This window comes from Chironomus tepperi, unplaced genomic scaffold (genome assembly GCF_022539635.2).
Source record: "Chironomus tepperi strain 1889 unplaced genomic scaffold, CSIRO-AGI_Ctep_v1 contig_262, whole genome shotgun sequence".
NCBI classification, from domain to species: Eukaryota; Metazoa; Arthropoda; class Insecta; order Diptera; family Chironomidae; genus Chironomus; species Chironomus tepperi.
Genome location: NW_027226384.1, coordinates 1,147,256 through 1,169,958, shown reverse-complemented (window position 1 = coordinate 1,169,958; position 22,703 = coordinate 1,147,256). Strand labels below are relative to the sequence as shown.

At 32.3% G+C, this 22,703-nt stretch overlaps 1 protein-coding gene across 6 annotated transcripts; it reads left to right on the top strand.

Moving 5' to 3' along the window:
- Positions 1-1,356: 1,356 nt before the first annotated feature.
- LOC139091856 (transcription factor SPT20 homolog) lies at positions 1,357-22,575 on the top strand. Of its 6 annotated transcripts, XR_011544552.1 has the most exons (13): positions 1,357-1,386; positions 4,336-5,866; positions 7,461-7,504; positions 8,943-9,111; positions 9,242-9,343; positions 9,834-9,937; positions 10,474-10,546; positions 10,633-10,728; positions 11,280-11,296; positions 12,934-12,960; positions 13,275-13,430; positions 14,088-14,176; positions 15,298-16,412. XR_011544552.1 is itself a non-coding variant. In XM_070642088.1 (12 exons), exons 1-12 carry the CDS (start codon positions 1,372-1,374, stop codon positions 21,491-21,493), a joined length of 2,520 nt encoding a protein of 839 aa, XP_070498189.1. In that variant the 5' UTR covers positions 1,357-1,371; the 3' UTR covers positions 21,494-22,575. The 6 variants fall into 6 exon arrangements, 5 of the variants coding, with proteins under 5 accessions (XP_070498189.1, XP_070498191.1, XP_070498193.1 ...); XM_070642088.1 differs by lacking the exons at positions 14,088-14,176; positions 15,298-16,412 and adding an exon at positions 21,308-22,575; XM_070642090.1 differs by lacking the exon at positions 14,088-14,176 and having other exon boundaries at positions 15,298-16,400.
- Positions 22,576-22,703: the final 128 nt, after the last annotated feature.

Below are 22,703 nucleotides of genomic sequence, written 5' to 3'. Positions count from 1 at the left end.
GTTGGTGACTTGATTTATGGATACTTTTGTCAAAGACTAAGGATGAGGAAGTTTCAATGATATGTTACATGAGGCAGGAATGTAGCAAGCGATCATCTCTTAGGGTGATTAAATATTTCGGAAGCTCGAACCTCCTAAATGTAATTTTTGAACTCTTTGCCTTTAAAAGTTCTACGTCCCTGTAATGGAAATATCAAATCGACATCTTACTTACTTCTTCGTTAGAAGTACAGAGCATCTGTACATTCATGGCCTTTCTCAGTTGGTGTTTGAAACTGGCTCTATCGCTGGCTCTCTGTTGCCAATTGCCAATTCCGAATAATTCACTGTCTCTATTAAAAGACCTTTTTCAAGAGGGCTACCCTCGTGCTGTTTTGCCATCTACACTCGTCTTCAAGGCAAGGACATATTATGGGGTCGGGAGTGGTTTATGAAGGTCAAAACCCACTTCTTTTTGGAAAAAAATTCTTCAATATTCTGGGTTTTTTTCAAGAAAAATCTCAAAACTTCCCTTAAATTTATGGGATCCATAAAATCCACTCTCAAAAATTTCTGGCATCGCTCTTGGTCTCGGTTTCTAGATTTCTCGAAACTGAGACTTCTGGAAACCTTACTTGATATTGACTCTAGACGCTGACTGTCATAGTTGAGTTGATTAACAGTGCCAATGTGAGTCTATCTGCTAGCTTAAATCTTCAAATTTATGCCAAGAAAAGCTTTGTTTATCCATCAAGCTTAAACTTTGAAACCCTTCGCACTCCGAGGACTTTTTTTTGAAAATTTGAAATTTTTAACAATGCCTAACTGACATGAATCCTTCTATTTTTTCCCCAATTTTAAATACATCCACAAATCAAGTCATCAACCTAATCACATCCTGAAATCAAAAAAATAATATTGAATGACTAACGGAATAGTGCTTTCAATTTACAAATAATAATAGTCATTTAACATAAGCAAGCTAGCTGCCATCATCATATTCATAAACATGAGAATGCATATTTGTAGCTTAAACATGCTCATTTAATGCAGTGTGAAATATTCAAGTGGCACAAGTGGGAGAGAAAATAAAAAAAGCTCAAATTTAGTTCTGGAATCATAAAAATAAGAATTTTTTATTGCCGACCTGCAATGTTGTGTATGAATATGATTTATATCGTGTGTGCATTACTGTCTGAATGTAATAAATGTTGATAAATTTACGATAATTGTAGACATTAGTTTAGCACATTTTATATCCTATACATCGATAATCCATCGATTAATAATAAAATCTCTGAAAATTAGGCATAAAAAATCAATCCTCAACGTAGGAACACAAAAAGTTTATTGAACTTTTTTAAAAAAATCGATAAAAAAAATTAAATAAAAATGGATCCATTAACGGTAAGATGAAACCTTTTTTGGCATTTTTTCAAAATTTTTATTATTCTTTATGCTGCTTCTAATTTTGCTCTCGATAATTGGAACTGTGAGGACTCTTGAGAGCAATAATTGAAAACACATGTACAACAACTTGGTTTATTTATAACGGAACCAGTTGAATTTGATTGAATTTATTTCATTTTTTATATAGGCTAAATAATCATTTGAGAGCTTTTGCTGAGAAGCTTGAGAATTTATATTGTTTTAAGGTTGATAAATTGCTGGAAATGAAAATTTTTGTGGATAAAGTTTTGGGTGAAAAATTGCAGAAAAGTTCTAGAACCACTTAAAATCGTGAATTACTTTAAAGACTGCAAACTTTGTTGGGGATGAAGAAGTTATTGTTGAAGATTTATGGACAATTTTACATATTTCAAGTTACTTTTTTTGGAAAGTTGAACCCTTTACGAAAATTAAACGCAAGCTAGTAATTTATAGATTATTCAGAAATTTAATAAGATTTAAGGAAGCTTTTAAAGGTTGAATCATCAAATTAATGGTCGTCAGCTTTAATATATAAAGCTTTTCTAGAATTTAAATTATTGATTTGAAACAAATCTGATAGAAAAAGTATGATTCCGAATAATGAATGAAGTCCAAAGCCAAAATTGGACTCTAACTCACGTCCTGGGAATTCCGATTACATGCTTCAACCATTGAGCTATCGAGGGATACTCTACTATATGACAAAATGACGTATTTAAATTATAAACCTTCTTTATTCCTTATTTTACTACACTCTTAATGATATACAGCCCTTAAATCCCTCTTATTTGCTGTAAGCCCATGCAAGACTCAATTTAGCAGCTATTTTGAGTTCAGAGGCGTTTAAGAACCCATATAAAATCATTTTCCTTTTAGTCGCTCTGGATTCAAGCTACATTCAACTGTTGACTAGATTTAACTTAAATTCAACAGTTTTGATTAAGGATGTGAAGCATGATTCTCACTAAATTCCAAAATAGACTCTTCAACATCCTCAAACATTGAAAAAAGCAAATTTTCACATCCTAAATAATTTATGCCAATTCATTGTTCAATGATTCAGCGCAACAAACTTGGTGTCAATAGCATGACATGCAATTAATTATTCTGCCATACATAAAGTATAATTCTAATGCATTAAGCTATCATTTTGAATACTAATTTGACTTCTTTAGTACTTTTTCATTGTTTATGGTATTCTTTGTATGTGAAATACTTTGTATGTGGAATTGTGGCTGTTATTGAACTTATTGAAATAGTCCATTGATGACTTTATGGGTGAATGGCCTAAAAGCCTAGGAAATTCTATTGACGGATTAAGTTAATTAATGGCAAGAGAAAGAAGAACTGCAATTTTGTTCATTTATCATGAAAAAGGTCGAGGAACTTTGGTAAGGCTGTTTAATTTCACTTAATTGATTATTTTTGAGATTATTAATTGATGTGAATCGATGGAAATTAGAGTTTTTAGATGTAACTAAGTGCAGGATTTAATGGATTTTTAGGTCAGGTCTTATTATTGTGGCTTCAATCTAAATCTACATGCTTTTACATCCTAAAAACCACTTGGTTCTTGAAAATTACTCCAATTTATCCAAAAACATCCACAATAATCCTTCATTTCCAATAATTCCATCAACTTTACACTCGAAACTTTTAAAATCACATAAAAAACTCAGCTTTAAATTCTTTTCTCATTTTTACATTAAATTCTCGACTCTAACATGCATACAACTTTATTATATTACTCAATTCAGAAACAATCGCAGTTAATGATCCTTAAACAACATTTTTATTCAGCTCAATTTGCTAAAATTTATAGTTCGACAAACATTTTTTTCACTCTAGATTTTAATTAATAATGTCTATTGTGGACTACATAAATTAGTTTTATGGAACATTAAATTTTTTTAGAGATTTGATTTGAAGGTCAGGGTTGCTATTTTGATTTTACTGTAGTGTCTTTGAGTATATTAAAACTGCTTGAGTCTAGATATCTTACTCGAGCATCTCAATTTATTTTTAGAGTATGGCTAAGTTGCCGTGTATACTGCAATGAGGATTTGGCCAAATACCTTAAGCTTGCATTTTCCACATTTTAGATGCACAGGCCTGTATTTTTCGCCGGCTTCTTATAATTCGTCAAATGCTTTAAGTCTGCATCTTTTGTCTATCAGTTTTGGACGAAACCTAACTTCAAGACATGATGTTTTCCGAAGTGTGGCGTTCGAGTAAATATTAATAATGTTCTTAGATTCAGAACTATGTTTCATGAGATATTTCCCGCAGTAATTCAACACATTTAGCCTCATACACACAGAAACTTCCATGCAAAATTCATAGAAATGATTGTTTCGACCTACAGCCTGTTCGACCCAATGTCATTCTGAATAATAATCCAAGCTTTACTGAGTATGATATGGTGATGAAGCTTCTAACTCTAAGCAGATCAACTACACAAATCAATTCAAATAGCAACTCTGATCTTAGTTTTTTTAATTTTAATAATCTCTTTCATTTTATAAACTATCCAGCACGTTTTGCTTTAAAGCTTGTAATTAGCTTGAATCACGCAATATACATCATATTAAGAGAATATATCGAAGGAGTGGAAACACTGACATGAATTGACCGGTTCATGCTATTCTGAAGCATCTAAATCAGATTCATGATCCTCAATTTACTATGTAGCATGACTAATCCTTAGTACAATTCCAATTTAATAGGTATTTTGTAAATTTCCTGTAAATAATTGAGGCATTGAATGTCAGAAAGCATTTCCATGTCTTAAAATATTCATCAACTTTGCACATACAAATTACTTACTGTATAGGCTAGGCTGTAATTCAATTAGATCGATTTTATGCTATAAATTTTTAATAAAATAATCAATCCAATAATCCAAACCAAATAAAAATCAAACAGACTCGTTCTCAACCTGATCCGGGAATACCCAAGAATCCAAATAATCAAGGAGTCACCGGACAACATCAAAATATCCGTCCACAAAATCCTCCAAACATTAATAAACAAAATATCCAACAAGCACCTAATTATCAGCCACAGCAGCCACAGCAACAGCAACAACAAAATTATCGACCATCATCTGGTCAGCAACCGCAATCGCAATCAAATTATCCAAATCAACCACCTGGAATTAGACCGCCATTAGTACCAAACATTAGACCGTTGAATAATCAGCAGCCACAACATCCCCAACAGCAATCAAATATTCGTAATTTACCACCATCACATATACAATCACAACAAGGACAACAGCAGCAGCAGCAACAACAACAACAATATCGTCCAGCGCCACCTCCTGGCGCTCAGCAAGGCTATCAACAGCCACCCAGACAGACATTTGTAAGTCAATCGTCTTTGGAGCAACAACAGCCACCACAACAGCAACAATATCGTCAACAGCCTCCTCAGAGACCAGCTGTTGTGCCTGAACAGAAGATTCAGCAGCAAAGAAATCCACAACATCAAAATCAGCCAATGTCACATCCACCGACAAACATGATGGCAGAAATAAATCGAGAAAAGACATTCACAACAGCCACAAATAATAATAATAATGAGCCACATTCATTGTCTATGGATGATGATGACGATGATGTCGTTGTGGGACGAATGACAACTCCACAGAGTAAAAATGGACATAAACCAGTCGAGACATATGACACAAGACCAATGAGTGGTAAAGAGAATGTACAGCCACAAATGAGACCACAGCCAGTTCCACAAGCAGCTCCAGCTCCACAAACAGTTCCAGTCCAACAGCCCGTCCCAGCTCCAGTTCCAGTTCCTCAACAAGTACATCATCAACAGCAACCAGACATGAAAAGACGTGAAAGTGTCCAATCAATTCCATCCCGTCCACAATCAGCACTGGGCTCAAATCAATCAGTCTCGCCTGAACCAAGAATGTCACCAAATCCACCACAGCAACAGCCTTATCGACCGCCTTCACAAGCCGATAGCAATCGACAACACAATGATTATGTGCGTGACACAAATGATTATGATAGAGGTCAACGGCCAATGAGTAATGTTCCACCACCGTCTGCACATCAACGTCAATCGCCCGAGGATATGCATAGACCAAAAATGCCTCCACCACCCGTACAGCAACAACATCAACCGTCTCCACCACCTGTACAAATGCCATCACAAAATATCAAGCAACAACATCAGCAGCATGTACAACAACAACAACAACAAAATGTACATCGACCTAATCAAGACGGTCACATTCAACCGAGTATTCAGGATCATTTGCCATTTATGAAGCCTAATTTGATTGCAGCTCCTGCTCCACAGAAAGTGCCTGAAAAGAGAATTGAAAATGAAAGTGTGAAGAATGTTATGGACGAGAAGAAGAAGTCAATTGAATTGGATCTGAGTAAAAATTCGAGTATGAAAGTTGGAATTAAGGATAGTCGATCAGCAAGTAAGTTTGGGTATGGGAAGTGGGTTGGGGAGGTAGGGAGAGTCATAAGTTCGGTACAACATACGGCTCGTGGCATTTTCAAATGATTTTGTGTCACACTAGTGTGTCGCGGCACATAGGTTGCTCACAACTGTTGTATGGTCATTCTACCTGACTACTCTATTGTCTAGTGGTGCAATTGTGACTCAGCCTCAAATGCCTTGGCCTAGAGTGTCCAAATCTTGACCTGGTCACTAACCAAACTCAATTATTTCCATTAAGTTCTCAGAACTATATCAACAAATCTAGACACCTTCTCTAAACATTTTTCAACCAAAATCCTCCCATATTTGACCTTGACAAACAATAAACAAGCCATAAATCGGCATGCAAATTTGCTGAGCAAATAAAAATTCAACAAATTTTATTTGCGTGTGAATAAAAAAAGCATTTTTCATATTTAAATGTCGGTCACTAAATGATACGAAAAAATTTCTCGTTAATTCTTTTATCTTTTTATTGTATTCGTTCTTTATCGTCCGATTTTACGAACCATTAAAACATAATGTAATCGATTTATGTTTTCAGCAAATAACAACAAGACTGCAACAAGAGTTTATTATACAACGAACAGTTTTTGGAGATATCTTATCTTGTTTTGGGGGTTGTTTGGATGTTATGTAGCGGTTGGTGAATGTGAGAGGGATAGAGTTGTCTCTAGGTACCTCTGGGAATATGTCTAGCTGTATCATGGCAGATTTTAACATTTATGAAGGAAATTTTCGAGGTCTAAAGCATATCATGGCTTAAAATAGGTTGCCCACTACTTAACTAGACCAAAACATGCCTAGACAAACCTATGTTGCATACCATTTTATAACTAATCATCAATTAGAATGTTGTCTTACTCAAACAGTGCAACATAATCCCTAGCGCTCTGCTCCGTCTTGCTGATTGACAACAAATCATCATGATAGCGTAAAATTGCTGTGTCTTTTCCATGATGATCATTTCCCGATCGGCACATATTGAAATGTTGCCACCACGGTGACGAGGTGGCAGTATACTTAGAAGCAAGTGGCTGCCACTTGTGGCAACACTTCAAGATGTGCCGATCGAGTTTGTTGTCATTAAGTAAGATTATGCAGTAGGCGTATGCAAATAGAGTGTCTATAGCACATGTTCCACTTATGCAGTCCACCTATGTTACTCAGTCGTGGTCCTAGTTGCTATCTTAAGTGTCTGATTTAAAGTAACAAAGACATTCGATTTTGCCGAGAATGCTACTAAGCCACCCTAAAGAAACATAAAAATGACGAATTATAGTACCTAAGGTCGACGTGATTCTGTCGTAGTGGCAGCGAAGTTCGGCTACATGCTAGAATCAAGCTAATTTGTAATCCGCGCAATGTATGACAGTGCATTCAATTTGGAGCATTTCGTAATTTTTCAAAATTCGAGTATCAAACTGTACTAAATCTTATATCAGTATTGCAACCTCAAAATCCCAAATAGCTGCATAACTCAAAGCTACATAACATCCAAATAGCCCCTAGATATATAACATCTACAACTAGATTGCACATTAACAACAATGTTTTTATTTATTTTCTAGAAGGTGATAACGATAGTGGTGTAGATGAGAGTACACAAGAGAAGGTGAGTGAAATAATAATAATATTTTTTGTGACTGTTCATTCAGTCTGCATTTGACATTCATCACATCAACAAAAAAAAGTGATCTTCAAGACTATCGAGTAGAAAAAAAAATAATAATTTTGAGTGTAATTTGACGCTTGAATTGTTCTGCTTAATTTACTTGCGTCGCAAAGGCACACATAGTCGGGTGTGGTTGAAAAAAATTTTTTTTTGAGGAACATCCATCAATTGTCTGAGTTTGGAATTTAATGTAAGATTCAGCAATAGACATAGTCACGAAACTGCTCGATAATTCCATCCATAAATGATCGAGAACCTTTTTTTATGATCTTATTATTGGATGGAACTTAATTTTGTCAGTATATTTGCATTTATCGATCGAGCAAGTCACAAAAAATTATTATATCCACAAAATAATAATATTAAGCATAGAAAGTTGTCGTGATTGCTTACAATTTGTCATTTTAAATGCTTAAAGAAACTCATAGAAAGAGAAAATCCAAGCAATCGAAAAAAGAAGTGAAATTTTCATTTAAAAAGAATAAAAAGGTTCTGAAATTAAGGCACAAAAAATTGTTTATTGTTTAGTGAAATATTATTGGAAATTCAAAATTATTTGTTGAGGTTTTTGGAAAAAGGTGCGGACTTTTTGGAATTTTTCAAAATTTAAAGTGAGATTTTTGAGTGGAAGCATTTGAGACTTTTTGGAGATTTAAACTTCAAAAAGTTAGTTTGAAATGCACACGAAGTGAAAAAGTTGGAAATCTGTGTCCTCAAATCGCAGTGAATCTAGTTTAGGGACGGATTTCACTGAAGCCAACATAGAACTAGAATCAATTAATCCAGGGGACCCTATTTTCCGACTTTTACACGACAAGTGCTTTTTGTGAATATTTTAAGAAAACACACGACATATAAATGGCTCAAAAGCTTTCGTCTGGCCGGTTTGACTAAGCACTGAGGCTAAGTTTGCTTCAAATCCGGCCTTAGACTTACGTCGGCTTAGGAGCGGATTCTTTTCTAATCTTGATCAAGTCCTTTTTGTGATTCTATTTATAATTGGTGCTTAAAACTGTTTATTGCTTAAAATTGCATTATAAATTCAGACAAGTTGAAAATTTTTACTCAAAATCTCACAAGTTTTAATTGGAATAACTTTAAAAATTGTAAAAAAACGACGGTGACTTTACCGAATAGAACACAGCTTAGAAATGATCAAACGGCATAAAGCCTTCATGAGTCTGTACCCAGGCCAAATTTGATAAAATTCTGCCTGAGGTCAGACTCAAATCGCTCTGAAGCCGAGTTTTTCTAGGTCGTGTGCCTTCCAGGTTTTGATAACTTTTAAATCAAACTTTTTGATTGATTTTCAAAATTCATTGACTTCAAATCCCAAAAAAATGTCATTTCTAATTTTGAATATCATCCAAAAACTCAGGATAAAAATGGACATTCTCCAAACTCCCCATTGAAATCACCATCAAAAATTCCAAGCTATCAACAACGTCCAGCAAGTATTACACCTAAAACTAGATCGAGAAGCACTTCTAAGCAACGACTATCACTAAAAGCTAGTCCAGAGGAGCCACCAGAGCCTCTAATTAAAAGTATGTTGTGAAGTTTTTATGGTTAAGTGAATGAAAATTCGTTGGAACTAGATATTAACTAGTTATAACGTATTTTTGTCGATTATGGATTATGAGTGTTTAATTGTGAACTTATTCTTGTGATCAACAGAAATTCCAATGAACAAAATTGAAGTTGGAAATGCACCATCACCAAACCTCAAGAAGGTTACATCCAAAATTCGATCTTTGGAAAATGCCCAACACAAACCAGGTGAGTTTGAGTTTATGTAGTTTAACTATGAAGTGTAAGACTTATGGACGAGAGAAGTGGTCGTGATGTAATTGGTCCACTGAGTACTGTAATGTCTTGAGCGTTGTGCAAATCCATGTCATATCGACAGCACTCTATGACTAAGAGATCGGTTTCTGGTGGGAATCGAATCCGCAACAAAGTGATATAGATTCTTGGCCTCTTTTCAAGACATTCGGCCACATAGGCCTTTTATTTGCAGTGGCAGATTCATCTAAATATGGCTCGATATCCCCAGATTCGACTCTTTTCAGTCACAAAAAGTCCGTAAAGTTTAAATGCCCAAAAGTTACATAACCTTGACTAAATACCAAAATTTATTGTTTTGATAAAATATTGCAGTATGTAAACATGTACATACAGCAGTAATTTATCATTTTTACGAATATTTATAGCAAACTTGACATTTCAAGCTTCTGTATAAACTTTCTCCTTATCTTATCTTACCTAGGTGGTGGTCAAATTAAAATTGAATCAAAGAAATTGGACTTCAAAGCAGGACCTAGAATTGAAGCAAAGAACGACACCTATACACCTCGAGGCGGCGATAAAAAGGTAAAGAATCAATAAGGACAGCACTAAAGGTCAGACAATGCCGAGGAACTGTAATTTTCACAATATTACGGTAGTGCCTGATGCTTAAGAATATGTAATGTGATAATTTGCCTTAATTGGTCTACAAGTTGATTTTTATGTGAATTTCGAGCAGCATAAAGTAGTAGCTAGGGTACTGCTATGTAGTCACAATGTCGACAAAACATAGAAGTACCCTTACGGCACCGTAACGTCTATTTTGGACAATTTTTGTCAAATTATCTTTCAAAATCCATCAAATTTTCCCTCAAAACCCTTCAAATTCCTACCTTAACTCCAATAAATCAGTTCCAAACTGCCAATAATCCCCAAACAACCGATCACAATTTACTCATAAATTTGAATCCAAAAATGAAGCTCGTTACGCATGAATAAGTCAACTTATGACGAGATTTATTGCAAATAAGAACACAAGCTGTATAAAAAAAATGTGGGCATGTCAATCACAAGAAATTTGCTATAAATTTTTATGTATATATTTCTTCTTCATTTTTAAGATTGTCAGCCAGAAACTACAATGGAATGCAAAATCAAAAATTGGTTCTTTAGAAAATGCTGCTCATAAGCCAGGTACGTGCACAAAAATGGTGTTCTTGATATGAATTAATTAATTGCCTTTAATTTCCCGTGAAAAATACCCAACATTTGATATAAAGGCGGAGGCGACAAGCGCATCGTTGAGATTAAAACAGATTTCAAGGAAAAGGCAAAACCAAAAGTGGGATCAAAAGACAATTTGGGATACGTGCCAGGTATGATTAATTGAATTACGAGCCCGAGTGACATAAATGAAGAAGGCTGAGTGTTGGATTGATGTGACATCTAAGTGGCATCTATGTGGTATCAAAGTGACATTCACGTAACACCTTGTGTCATGCTAACGGTAACCTTATGGCTCAGTTTGTCATCCGTGTGGTGTCCATGTGGCATTCATGTGGTTCCATGTGCCATTCATGAGGCAAACATGTGAAATTCTCATGACTCCGTGTGTCATCTATATGGCATCCGTGTGTCATGAATAAGGCAATTATGTGGCATCCATGTAACAACTACATGGATTCATGTAGCATCCACATGGCAATCATGTGGCTCCATATGGTTACTTCGTGACATTCATGTGCTTAGTGTTTCATCCATATGGACGCAAAATTGAGGCAACTTAAATTTGGTGCCAACAACGAACTCTGGTATCGCATTAATGGATCTGTGACAAACCCTTCTTCATTTGTGTCGCTCGGAACTTCATTTACCACGAACGGATGTTAACCAATTTTTTTGTCTTTAATTTCCTTCTTTTCTGCAGGTGGAGGAGACATTAAAGTAAGTAAATTATTATAAAATTTCATTTCATGACATAAATCGACTCAATTGCCATAAATTGTTGCATATGAAAATATCATATTTAATCAAGAAAATCAAGAAGAACTAAACAATTGAATATTGTTTATGCCTAATTAGCATGAAATAAAAATTTGAAAAGTCAATGCCAAAAACTACTTTTGTATGCTTGATAATCCAAAAAACATTCATGTGTAAACTAACATTGATGAAAATTAAGTCTAAGAAGCATGTTCGTAGATGAGAACTGAAAATTATTTTTATTTATTTGATTCGTGCATGATGAGGACTTTTTTGATGATGGCAAGCTAGATCTACTAGATGTCTTAACATGATTTGTAAATTCTCAACATTTGCCATCTCAAAAATATCCAGAAATTTTCCGTATATTTTATCTTAATTATTTTGGCTGAAAATGATTGCTTCTACTTTCAAGTGCTTCTGTTTATATTTGCGTTATTATCTCATTTGTTATGATAATCTTTTGTTTTAACTAATGTGTCATATGATGAAATTATTTGATTTTTATTAACTCAGAAAGTGTGAAATGAAAAAAACAACATTTTTGCTTATCTTTCATAATATTCAAGGCTTGAAAACCCTTGGAAAACCCTTGGAAAACCCTTAAAAATTTCAAAATATTCAAAAAATTCCAGAGTATCCTCAAATGTTTGATGAAATCCCTTTACATATCCTTTACATATTAAGCTAATCTTCAACTGTATTAACGGACAAAAACATATTAAACCTTCATATTTCTGTCTTTTTTGATAATTTTTGTTCATGTAATCATAATCATCAGACTCTATTGAAATGCTGTCTATAATAAGCTTGAAATTGCAAAAGTATAAATATTCCCCTCTCTAATATATTAGAAAATGCATGTTCTTGCCTTAAATCAGTAGTGGACAGCCCGTTTGCAATTTCTGGAAATGCCGTGTGCAGTTTCGGTCGAGACTTATGACCATGGTGTGCCGCAAAAATATAAGGTTGCCCATCACTGCCCTAGAATGTCGACTAACCTTCCATGTGGCCTAAATATTTAGCCCAAAAGACATACAACTTGTAAAAGTCAGAAAAGTCTGTCACCAGTCAAGCGTGATTCTAGCATGGAGTCAGATTGTCTCGTATTCAACTTGAAACCTGAGACACACCAGCCTGTGGACACTATTATCTGACTTATTCACTCTATGTGCCTTTTGAGAGTAGAGCCATGCTATAAAAGCCTAGTCTCGTGTTAATGTTTTAAAAATGCCTATTTTTTAAATGTTCTTAAGAATAATGCTCCCCAAAAAGCTTTATAAACTTGATAAATCTAATATTGTCCTGTATAAGCAATGTTTAAGTGATATTTAAAAGCATAAAACTCCAAAATTCAGATAAATTCATTGTTTACTAAAAACTTTTCAAATCTAGTCGCAAACTAATCCCAAAACTACTCAAAATAATATTCAAAATGTAATCGAAATATTGGATATTCTCTAACTTTCAATTCCATCATATGACACAGAATCGTTCATTATTTTCTCATAATTTTCTTATAATATTCTTATAATATTTAATAATCATTTAGTTTCTTATTCATAACTTTAACATATGAAAAATTCATATAATTTAAGGCACGTGAAGAACGAGCAAAATCGAGCGTAAGTAAAAAAGTTGAAAAAGCATGAAAAAAAAACTTAAAACAAATTTTTTTTAAAGTTTGGTGAAAGAACGGAAGTTTGTTTTTTTTAAAAGATTTTGTTTTCAAATTCAGCACTTGAAGAACTTTGCATAATTGAGCATTAAAATTAAATTCTTTGCACTTTGCACATCGCATTTTTGAATAGTTTTGAGCACAATCAAAATTTTAAGCACGACAAAAGTGAAAAAAAAACTTGAATTTTTGCAGCATATCCAAAAAGTTTTCCTGACTGAAATTTCCTCAATATTAACAAATTTTCTTCTAATTTTTCAGATTGTTAATCAAAAGATCGACGTGAAGGCAGAGCCAAAAATTGGATCATTAGATAATGTGAAGCATAGGCCAGGCGGTGGCGACAAGAAAATCTTTGATGATAAAGAATATTTGAAGAATATTGAACATCCGGTTCCAATAACGCCACCAAGTCAGGTAAACATCAACGAGTTTTGAGAAAACAAATAAATTTTTTTTTGCCTTCTACTTCTCCTCCTATATCCCAAAATTAATTAAAATCTACTCTACTACTGTTGTACTTCCATATCTCACACCATTAGATTTAGATAATAATTTTTTTTTACTTATTCATTATTCGCATGATTAAAATATATATTAAAATTATGCAAAAAAAAACTTATAAATATTGCTGAGCTGAGGGGTATGAAAATTGGGGTTTTGGGGTCAATTTAAATTTCGAAAAAATTTTCCAAAAATTGAAAATTTTTAACAAATTCTTTAAATTTTCTAGGAAGAAATTTTACAAATTCAAGAGTTTGTCTTGAGGATAATTTGAGGAACTAAGGTCCATAAATCCAAATTTTGTCTATTCTATATTCAAAATTGAAGACACATTTGACATTTTCATGTCTCTCAGCTTCAAATTTTCTTGGCATTTTGAAAATAAAACAAAAATTATTAAATTAATTTGAGCTTTTAAAGCTTCCGCTTTGAAATTAATTATGAATTTGAATTTGAACAAAAGAAAAAAAAATCACAAGAAAATTAAAAAAAAAACTTTTTATTTATTTTTTATAATTTTTTCTTTCCTTTTTTCTTTCTTCTTTTAATTATTTTATGATTTTCTTGTAGGAATATCTTTATACGTTCTATTGAGAATTTCAATATTTTTCTTAACTTAAGTTCAATTTGGTTTATTCATTTATGAATATTTTTCATTTGTAAGTTGAAATATTAAGTTGAGCATTTCTGTGTGGATTTTTTTTCTCTAGATGGATTTTTATGTTTTTTGATTAGTTTTGCTTGATTTGATAGTGTTCATTGTTTTGATGGGGATGATTAAAGGATTTTTGTGTTGGATTAACAGAGCTGGCTGCATGAGTTATTAGTGAAGTTTTCTTGTGAATTCATTGACATTTGAAGCTAATTTGCATCAATTCGCTTTCAAAAGAAATTTTTAAAATCCGAAAATAATTTCGAAAATTCAAAAATAAGTTTGAAATTTCTAAAATTCTAAAATTTAAAATTAGATCAAAAATTTGAAATTAAATTCAAAAATTTGAACCAAAATTCAAAATTCAAAATATATTCAAATAATTCAAAAATTAATTTGAAAATTCAAAACTAATTTCGAAATTAAGTTTGAAAATTCCAAGATTTGAAACTAAATTCGGGGATAATTTCGAAATTAATTTTGAAATATTGGAAGTCAATTTGAAAATTTTGAATTAATTTAAAAATTCAACAATATTTTCGATTTTGATCATCTTCATCAAAACTTAATCGAATTTACTAATTTGTCATAAGTGATCATTTATGCTTCATACTAAGTTAACTCAATGTTTTTGGAGTTTGAATTTGGTCTGAAGGTTTGATTAATACCGAAACCAAGTGTCCCCATGTCATTACCAATTCCATACACTCGTAGAAATAATTTAAACCTTTTTGAACAAAATCAAATATTCATAAAAAAATTTCTTTCAAATCCATACAAATTCCAATAATTTTTCTATGAGTGTAAATTCATTATTTAACAACTTTTTGATACCAGCTCTGAATAATAATCCAAAAAATTCATCCTCAATTTTTGAAACTGAGAATTTTTTGTAGAAAGACTTTACTGATCTTAATTTCTCTTCTTTTCTTGATTTTTCTTTCTCTATTTTCCTCTTTTTGACCTATTTTTTTTATTTTTTGTAGATTCTTTAATAAATTTTCAATTTTATTTATAATTTGATTGGATTTTTTAAATCAGCCTTTGTGTTCTCGAGAAACTTTTGTTGAAATTTTGTTGTATAAAAAGAAAAAAAAAACAAAAAAATTTTAAAATTAATATCCACAGAGTCCACTTCCAACTGGCGAATCCACTGGTAATCTAGCTATAGCAGCAAACAGTTTAGGTAGTGAGCAACACTTCTAAAAAAAATCTTTATTTTTTGCATAAATTTACAATAATTAATTATTTTTCATGCAAGCATAAAAGTAAAAAATTTATAGAAAATATTTGAAAAAATAATAAAAAATTGATAATTGAAATAAGAAATCAAAAAAACAACTGCAAATATCTCCTTAATTAACTCTCTATATCTTAATTCTAATAATTTGCATATATAATTATTAAGCACTTATTTACACAGACACAGCACATGATGATTATTATAATGATAATTGTAGTTATGATTATGATGATGAGATAATATGAAATTTGAGAAATAAAACATTTATACTTGCCATTATTATTAAAAGAGAGACGAAAATTTAAAAGATTATTACTCATATATTGAAATTTTTTAAAAAAGAGTAAAAACAAAGAAACACAAAAAAATTAAAAATAAAACATTTTTGAAGAGTTTGAGATTTTTGAATTTAAATTTAAAAATTGAAAAAAATTTGAAATTTTAAAAATTTAAAAAAAATTGAAATTTGAAATTTATTTATTTTAAATCAAAAAGTTTCTCAATCTCCTCAAAAATGTCCACAAAAACATTTTCAAATCTACGTAAAAAAGTACATATGTTCACATACTACATACCTTAAAGATACAAATTGAAATAAGCAAAATGGAATCAAATCGATAAAAAAAAGTTTTCAAATATATAGCAAATTAGAGAAAAGTTGAAGATTTTTATTTTGATTTTTTAAAATGAGATATTAACGAAAACATTATTAATAAAAAGTTCAAAAACTATAATGAACAATAAAATAGCGACGGAAATGTTGGTGACCATAAATAATGCATTCCAAACAAATGAGATGTGAAAATTTGATTAAAAATTCAAAAAATTTTTGAAAATTAGAAATTTTAAAAATTGATGAAAATTTAAAAATTTGAAGAATTTTAAAATTTAAAGAAATTTTTGTTGAATTTGAAGAATTTGAAAAAATTTAAAAATTTCAATGAATTTCCAAAATTTTAAATAAATTTAAAAATTTAAATAAATATCCATAATTTAAATGAATTTTAAAATTTCGAATAATTTTCAAAAATTTCAATAAAACTATGAAAAGTTTAAAAATTCGAAGAGTTTTAAAAAATTTAAAAAATTTTAAAATTTCAAAAATTTGAAAAAGTTGTAAGATTTCAAATCTAATTTTTTTGATTTTGTCATTTCAAAATGTGACAATTTTCAACTATTTGCAACTAATTTGTCAATAAATTTCAACAATTCTTACAAATTGATCTTCAATCAATAATTTTTCAATTGAATAAATTTGATTCCAAATTTTTAAAACAATTTTTATACAATGAAATAAGACACAGGTGTTCAAAAAAAAAAATCAATTTTTTCAGTTTAAAAAATCTTATTCAATTTTGTTTATCAAAATCCATCCAATAAAATATTTTTAAAAAATTTTCACACCTCAAAATTTGATGAATAAAATATAAAATGTGAATAAAGATTTTCTGATTATTTTGAGTGAATTTGAAGTTTTGTTCTGTCAAAATCCTTTGAATTGGTCGTTTTGGAAAAATTTTGACTTTTTGAGTGTCTATAATGACTGAAAAATCTTCAAAATCAGTTCCAAAACCTTCAAATCACTCCAAATTATCATAAAAAATTAGGCTAGGATGCAAAACACATTTAAACTTATTAAAAATGATGAAAAATTCACATAAAACAATTTAGAAGAAGTAAAAAGGAATTACTTACTTGTAGATTTCGTGTGTTTTTGACTATAAAATGAGAATTTTTTGATAAAAAGGAAGTAAAATACAGCACAATGACACATTATGCAATGAATAAAATTGGATTAAATTCAATTAAATTTGTTCTCAACTAGCTTAAATTTTATAAAAATTCCGCTTTTTTGTTGTAGAAGCTGAGCTGATCAGTTCTATTAAAATGTGTTGTTTTTTCCAATAAAATTGATGAAAATGTTTAAAAAATAAAAAATTTTAAGAGCATCAGTTGTTATTTTCTATTGAGTGTGTTTAATTTTAGGGTAAATTTTATTCAATAAATTAAGGAATACTCATTGGTACCCAAAGGGTCATTAAACTCATTTTTGCTCATTTCTCTCCATCATCATAAATTTGATACCATATCCACAAGTTTTGTTAAATCTTTTTTAAAAAATATAATTGTAGAGTCAAAGTGAGTAAAGTATTTGAAAAGTATAGATAGATTTGTGTCTTGTCCAATTAGTTTTCTTTGTCACAAACACAGCAGATGCAGTGAATATTTTGTAATTTCTTTTTTCGACCAATTTAATGCTTCAAATTTAACAATTCTATGCAAAGACGTGAGCATTTGGGGATATTTTCTAATACATTGAAGAGTTCATGAGAACGAGACCAAGATATTCCATCCTCTGTCTCGAAATTTGCAGAGACCGATACCTCAATGTAGTTTTGGCAGGACTCGGGGAGTCGGACTCTACTATATTCCAATCAGACTCAAAATTCCGACTTCAAAATGGCCTGCTAACTCTGATTCAAGGAATTTTTCGTAGAATCTCAAGGTATATTTTTTAAAGAGGATAGTTCCAGTCTCAGTCTCGGTTCCGGGTTCGAAAATTCGATTAAACGAGTAAACTTGGCTCTAATTAAGGATAGAACATACAACAGAACGGTATGGGAGTTCAATATAAGCTGTATTAAGCTTTATGTGTACCATTGCAATATTCTTGACTTAAAAATGTGCAAAAATATGTTCTAACTAGTTTATGGCAAGTTAGTGCTCAGTTGATATCTTGTTCTAAGGATATTTTGTTTACTAACAATGTGAAATTACCAAATTTCTAAAGTTTCTTTAGACCGAGACTAAGAAATTTGGAAATTTGTCGATACCGAGACTTTGAAAAACTCCCTGGGAGTGTCTATATAAATTTCAACAACAAGATTTAGGAAAACCTTTGAAATTTCCCCAAATGCCCACATTTTGTCCCTAATACACATGTGAAAAATGTTTCTTCATACACAAAAGTACCAAGAAAAATTAAATAAAAAAGTTCTCAACTTACCTAAACTTAAACATAAAGAAAACAAAAGTGTCCATTGAAGTATAATACAAATAAACTATAAAAAAACTTGAAATATAAAAATTATTTACTGAAAAGAATTGAAAAATTTATACGAAAAAGAAAAACTTGTTCGAAAATAATAATAGAAGCATGTATCTGAACATCATACACATAGCAAACACACAATATATTATAATTAATAATACATAAACCTATAAAAAAATGAGAAAAAAAAAAAAACTTTAATTGTCACACAAAAAACGTCATAAAAATGTTCAAAAATGAATAAAAAAAATTGCAGAAAAAATTTCAAATAAGGAACCGCATTTTATTATTATTTTTTGTAGTCGTCAAGGTGCAAAATGCTCAAAAGTGTTTGCACCATGACAGTAATGTAGTCAAAACAGTCAATTTCAGTTATTACAGCACTTGAAAGTCAGCAAACAAAAATTTTCCGCTTCTTATTTATACACAAAATACAAAAAAACAAACAGAACTAAAAATCAGAGCTAGCTGAAAATTGGATTTGGCTTAATCACGCTACACATGAAATCCAAAAAGTCTTAGTGCTATACATTATGTCAGTGGTGGGCAACATGTGTGCTGTGGCATACTTCTGTCGTCATGCAGTGTGTTCCCTAATGTACTGTGTGTCGTCATGCACTGTGTGTCGTCATGCACTGTGTGACTGTCATGCACTGTGTATCGTCATACACTGTGTGACTGTCATCCACTGTGTGACTGTCATCCACTGTGTGACTGTCATCCACTGTGTGACTGTCATGCACTGTGTGACTGTCATGAACTGTGTGACTGTCATCCACTGTGTGAATGTCATGCACTGTGTATCGTCATACACTGTGTGACTGTCATCCACTGTGTGACGTCATGCATTGTGTGACTGTCATGCACTGTGTGACTGTCATCCACTGTGTGACGTCATGCATTGTGTGACTGTCATGCACTGTGTGACTGTCATGCACTGTGTGACGTCATACACTGTGTGGCGTCAAACACTGTGTGACTGTCATGCATTGTTTGACTGTCATGCATTGTGTGACTGTCATGCACTGTGTGACTGTCATGCACTGTGTGACTGTCATGTACTGTGTGACTGTCATGCACTGTGTGACTGTCATGCACTGTGTGTTGTCATGCACTGTGTGTCGTCATGCACTGTGTGTCGTCATGCACTGTGTGTCGTCATGTACTGTGTGTCGTCATGTACTGTGTGTCGTGATGTACTGTGCGTGGTCATGAAATGTGCGTGGTCATGCATTGTGCGATATCATGCACTGTGCGATGTCATGCCCTCTGCGATGTCATGCACTGTGGGTCATGGACTGTGCGACGTCATTCAGTCGAGGCTTATCACCAAGCCGTGCCGCGGCACTTAAGTTGCCCACCACTTCAATATGTAGTAGTTCAAGACAGTAATACAGAAATATGTTCCAAGAAGTAATGCCTACAACATGTCACCCTTGCCATCCACAACACCGTCGCACACCATTCCTATATTTCGACATGCATGTGATAAAAATTACTTTTAATAATTTTTAATTATTTATAAGGAGAATAATTTTAGTATTTTGTGTGTCGTATTGCTGCTTTAGAATACTCATCGTTCCTACTTCATAGTGTTGAGTGACACAGAGCAATAATTTAAAAAAAGTATAAAGTATAATAAAAATAAAGTTCTCGACACATCGCTCGCTTACATTAACTTTTTCTTTAAAAGTATGAATAATAAACCCTTATTGTCACGTAAGTCGATTATTAAAATTTTTTGGCGGCTCGCAGCCACATAGTATAAAGTTTTTAGTTTAATTAATTAGGACAAAAAAAAATTGTACTTGAGTGCTTTTATATTTTGGTTTGAAGAACTTTTGAAGACCTTTTTTCTATGAGAAGGAGTGAGGATGGATGAGTTTGTGAGAATTGAGGATGATTTAAAGTTTGAACAGGTCTGAGTCATGCACTGGAGTCGCTAGGGCACTAACAGTTGTCGGTAGATAGGCGAAATGACTTAGAAGTCTCCTGACAACACAGTGTCGACTGCCTTTGACCTATTTTGGCGGCGAAAGAATGAAACTTGTCGCCGTGTGCTACTCGGGCTAATTTTACATGATTTGTTCTTAGTTAGGCTACACTAAAGCTTAATAGCTAGAGTTTTACCAGTTAAAGTTTTTAAAAGTTAGTCATTAGAAGCAGTAATGTTGTATTATTAGGTCTTAATGAGTAATGAATTTGATTAAACAGCAGCTTAGTAAATTATTTGTCCTAGTAGCACAATGTTGTCGCTAAGGTGTCACCACATCTAAGGTTTCATCTCCTTAATCTGCTATTATACTGTCTGAGGATACTCATACAGATCTGAGTATACGGATCTGAGTATACGAATCTGAGTATACGGATCTGAGTATACGGATCTGAGTATACGGATCTGAGTATACGGAACTGAGTTTACTGATCTGAGTATACGGATCTGAGTATACGGATCTGAGTATGCTGATCTGAGTATACGGATCTGAGTATGCTGTTCTGAGTATACTGATTTGAGTATACGGATCTGAGTATACGGATCTGAGTATACGGATCTGAGTATACGGATCTGAGTATACGAATCTGAGTATACTGATCTGAGTATACTGATGTGAGTATACGGAACTGAGTACACGAATTTGAGTACACGGATCTGAGTATACTCAATAAATATCATTTTTGTCATGCTCCTTATCTATTCAAACTAAATAAGATCAATCATATCTCACAAATGATTCTTCTTCCTCTACATCTTTCTCATTTCTTTAGTTCCCCATAAATTTTCCACTAACTTTACATCTTATCTTCTCCATCTTTCCATCACCACATCACCACCTCTCCAGCAGATGTTTTCAAGCGGATACTATAAGTCAAAAACCTTAAATTGGCGCTCCAAGCCCTACACGTTGACCACATCCTTATCCCTTCCATCGGAATGCATCATCATGTCCGTATGCTCTCCTGCTAAGAAGAAACGTATCATTGCCTATAGTGGAAAAGCCTTCCATCCAATACCATTTAGATGCTTCTAAATTCTCTTAATTCTTGTTTCTATTTCTGTGCAATTTCTCTTTCCCTGCGTACCTAACACAAATCTTTCAGATGTTCATGACACGACGCATTATCCAGATTAAAATTTGTTCAAGGAAACGTCGATTGAGTCAGCAGCGCGAATCAATTGGAAGGAAATATGTTGAACGGCTTTTTTGGTAGGAAAAAGCTCACTTCAGCTGAATATTAAGTTCCATCGTCATTAACAGACCTTCCGATTTCTACAATTTTATTGCTTTTATTTGATGAAAATGGACAAAATAATTTTCAACTTTTCCGGAAGTGAAAAGTCTTGATGATTTATTTGATTTGACAGAAGATTATGAATTAGATCAGGAAAGTTTAAATTAATAGATGAGTTGATGTGTAGTAATGAAGTATACAATTGATAATTTTTGCGAATACTTTTTATGTTCTGATATGAAAATATTAGATGATAAAAATTTATTGAGGCTAAAATGCTTGAAAAAATTTATGAAAAATCAGCTTGAATAATGATGAAGGATTTATTTTGGGGATTTGTAACATTTGTTTGATTTTTAGTGAGTGTTAGGCAGCATAGAAGTAGCTATAAATACTCTTAATCAGCAGTAGTAAGAGGGATTCGGAAGATATGATTTATATATGACATTTTGGCATATGGTCGAGCAATCCTCGATTGTTCAGTGATAGGAGGATTTAGTTAGGAATCGTAGGACGTGGGTTCGAATCCCACTTGGAATCCGTTATTCGGAATTGTCCTTTTTCTGTTAGATCAACACTCACTGACTTTGGTCTCAGATCTTAGCTCAGATTCGATGAAATTCAATTCCAGACCTTAGTCAAGATAGCCTAGGGTCCGCTTGACTATGGAGTCGACTTGATGAATCTGGAATTCATCGAATCAGACCTAGCCAAAGTCACGCCTAACTTGGGACCGGATTTTTTGAAATTTATTAATTCAAATTTTAAGATACAATTTTGGGTAACTTGAGCTTAAAGTCGACTTAGATTTTAAATTTGTGTGTTAATCCTTTAAAGTCAAGATATTGCAAAAGTAAAATGTTATAAGAATTAGCCAAGACATGTTATAAATCCTTAAAATACTTTTTCATTTACTTGCAATTAAAAATTTTAAATATTTAAGATGCATGCTGTAGATATTATTGAAAATAAACTTGAATTATTATAAAGGAAATGGTTGTTAAATTC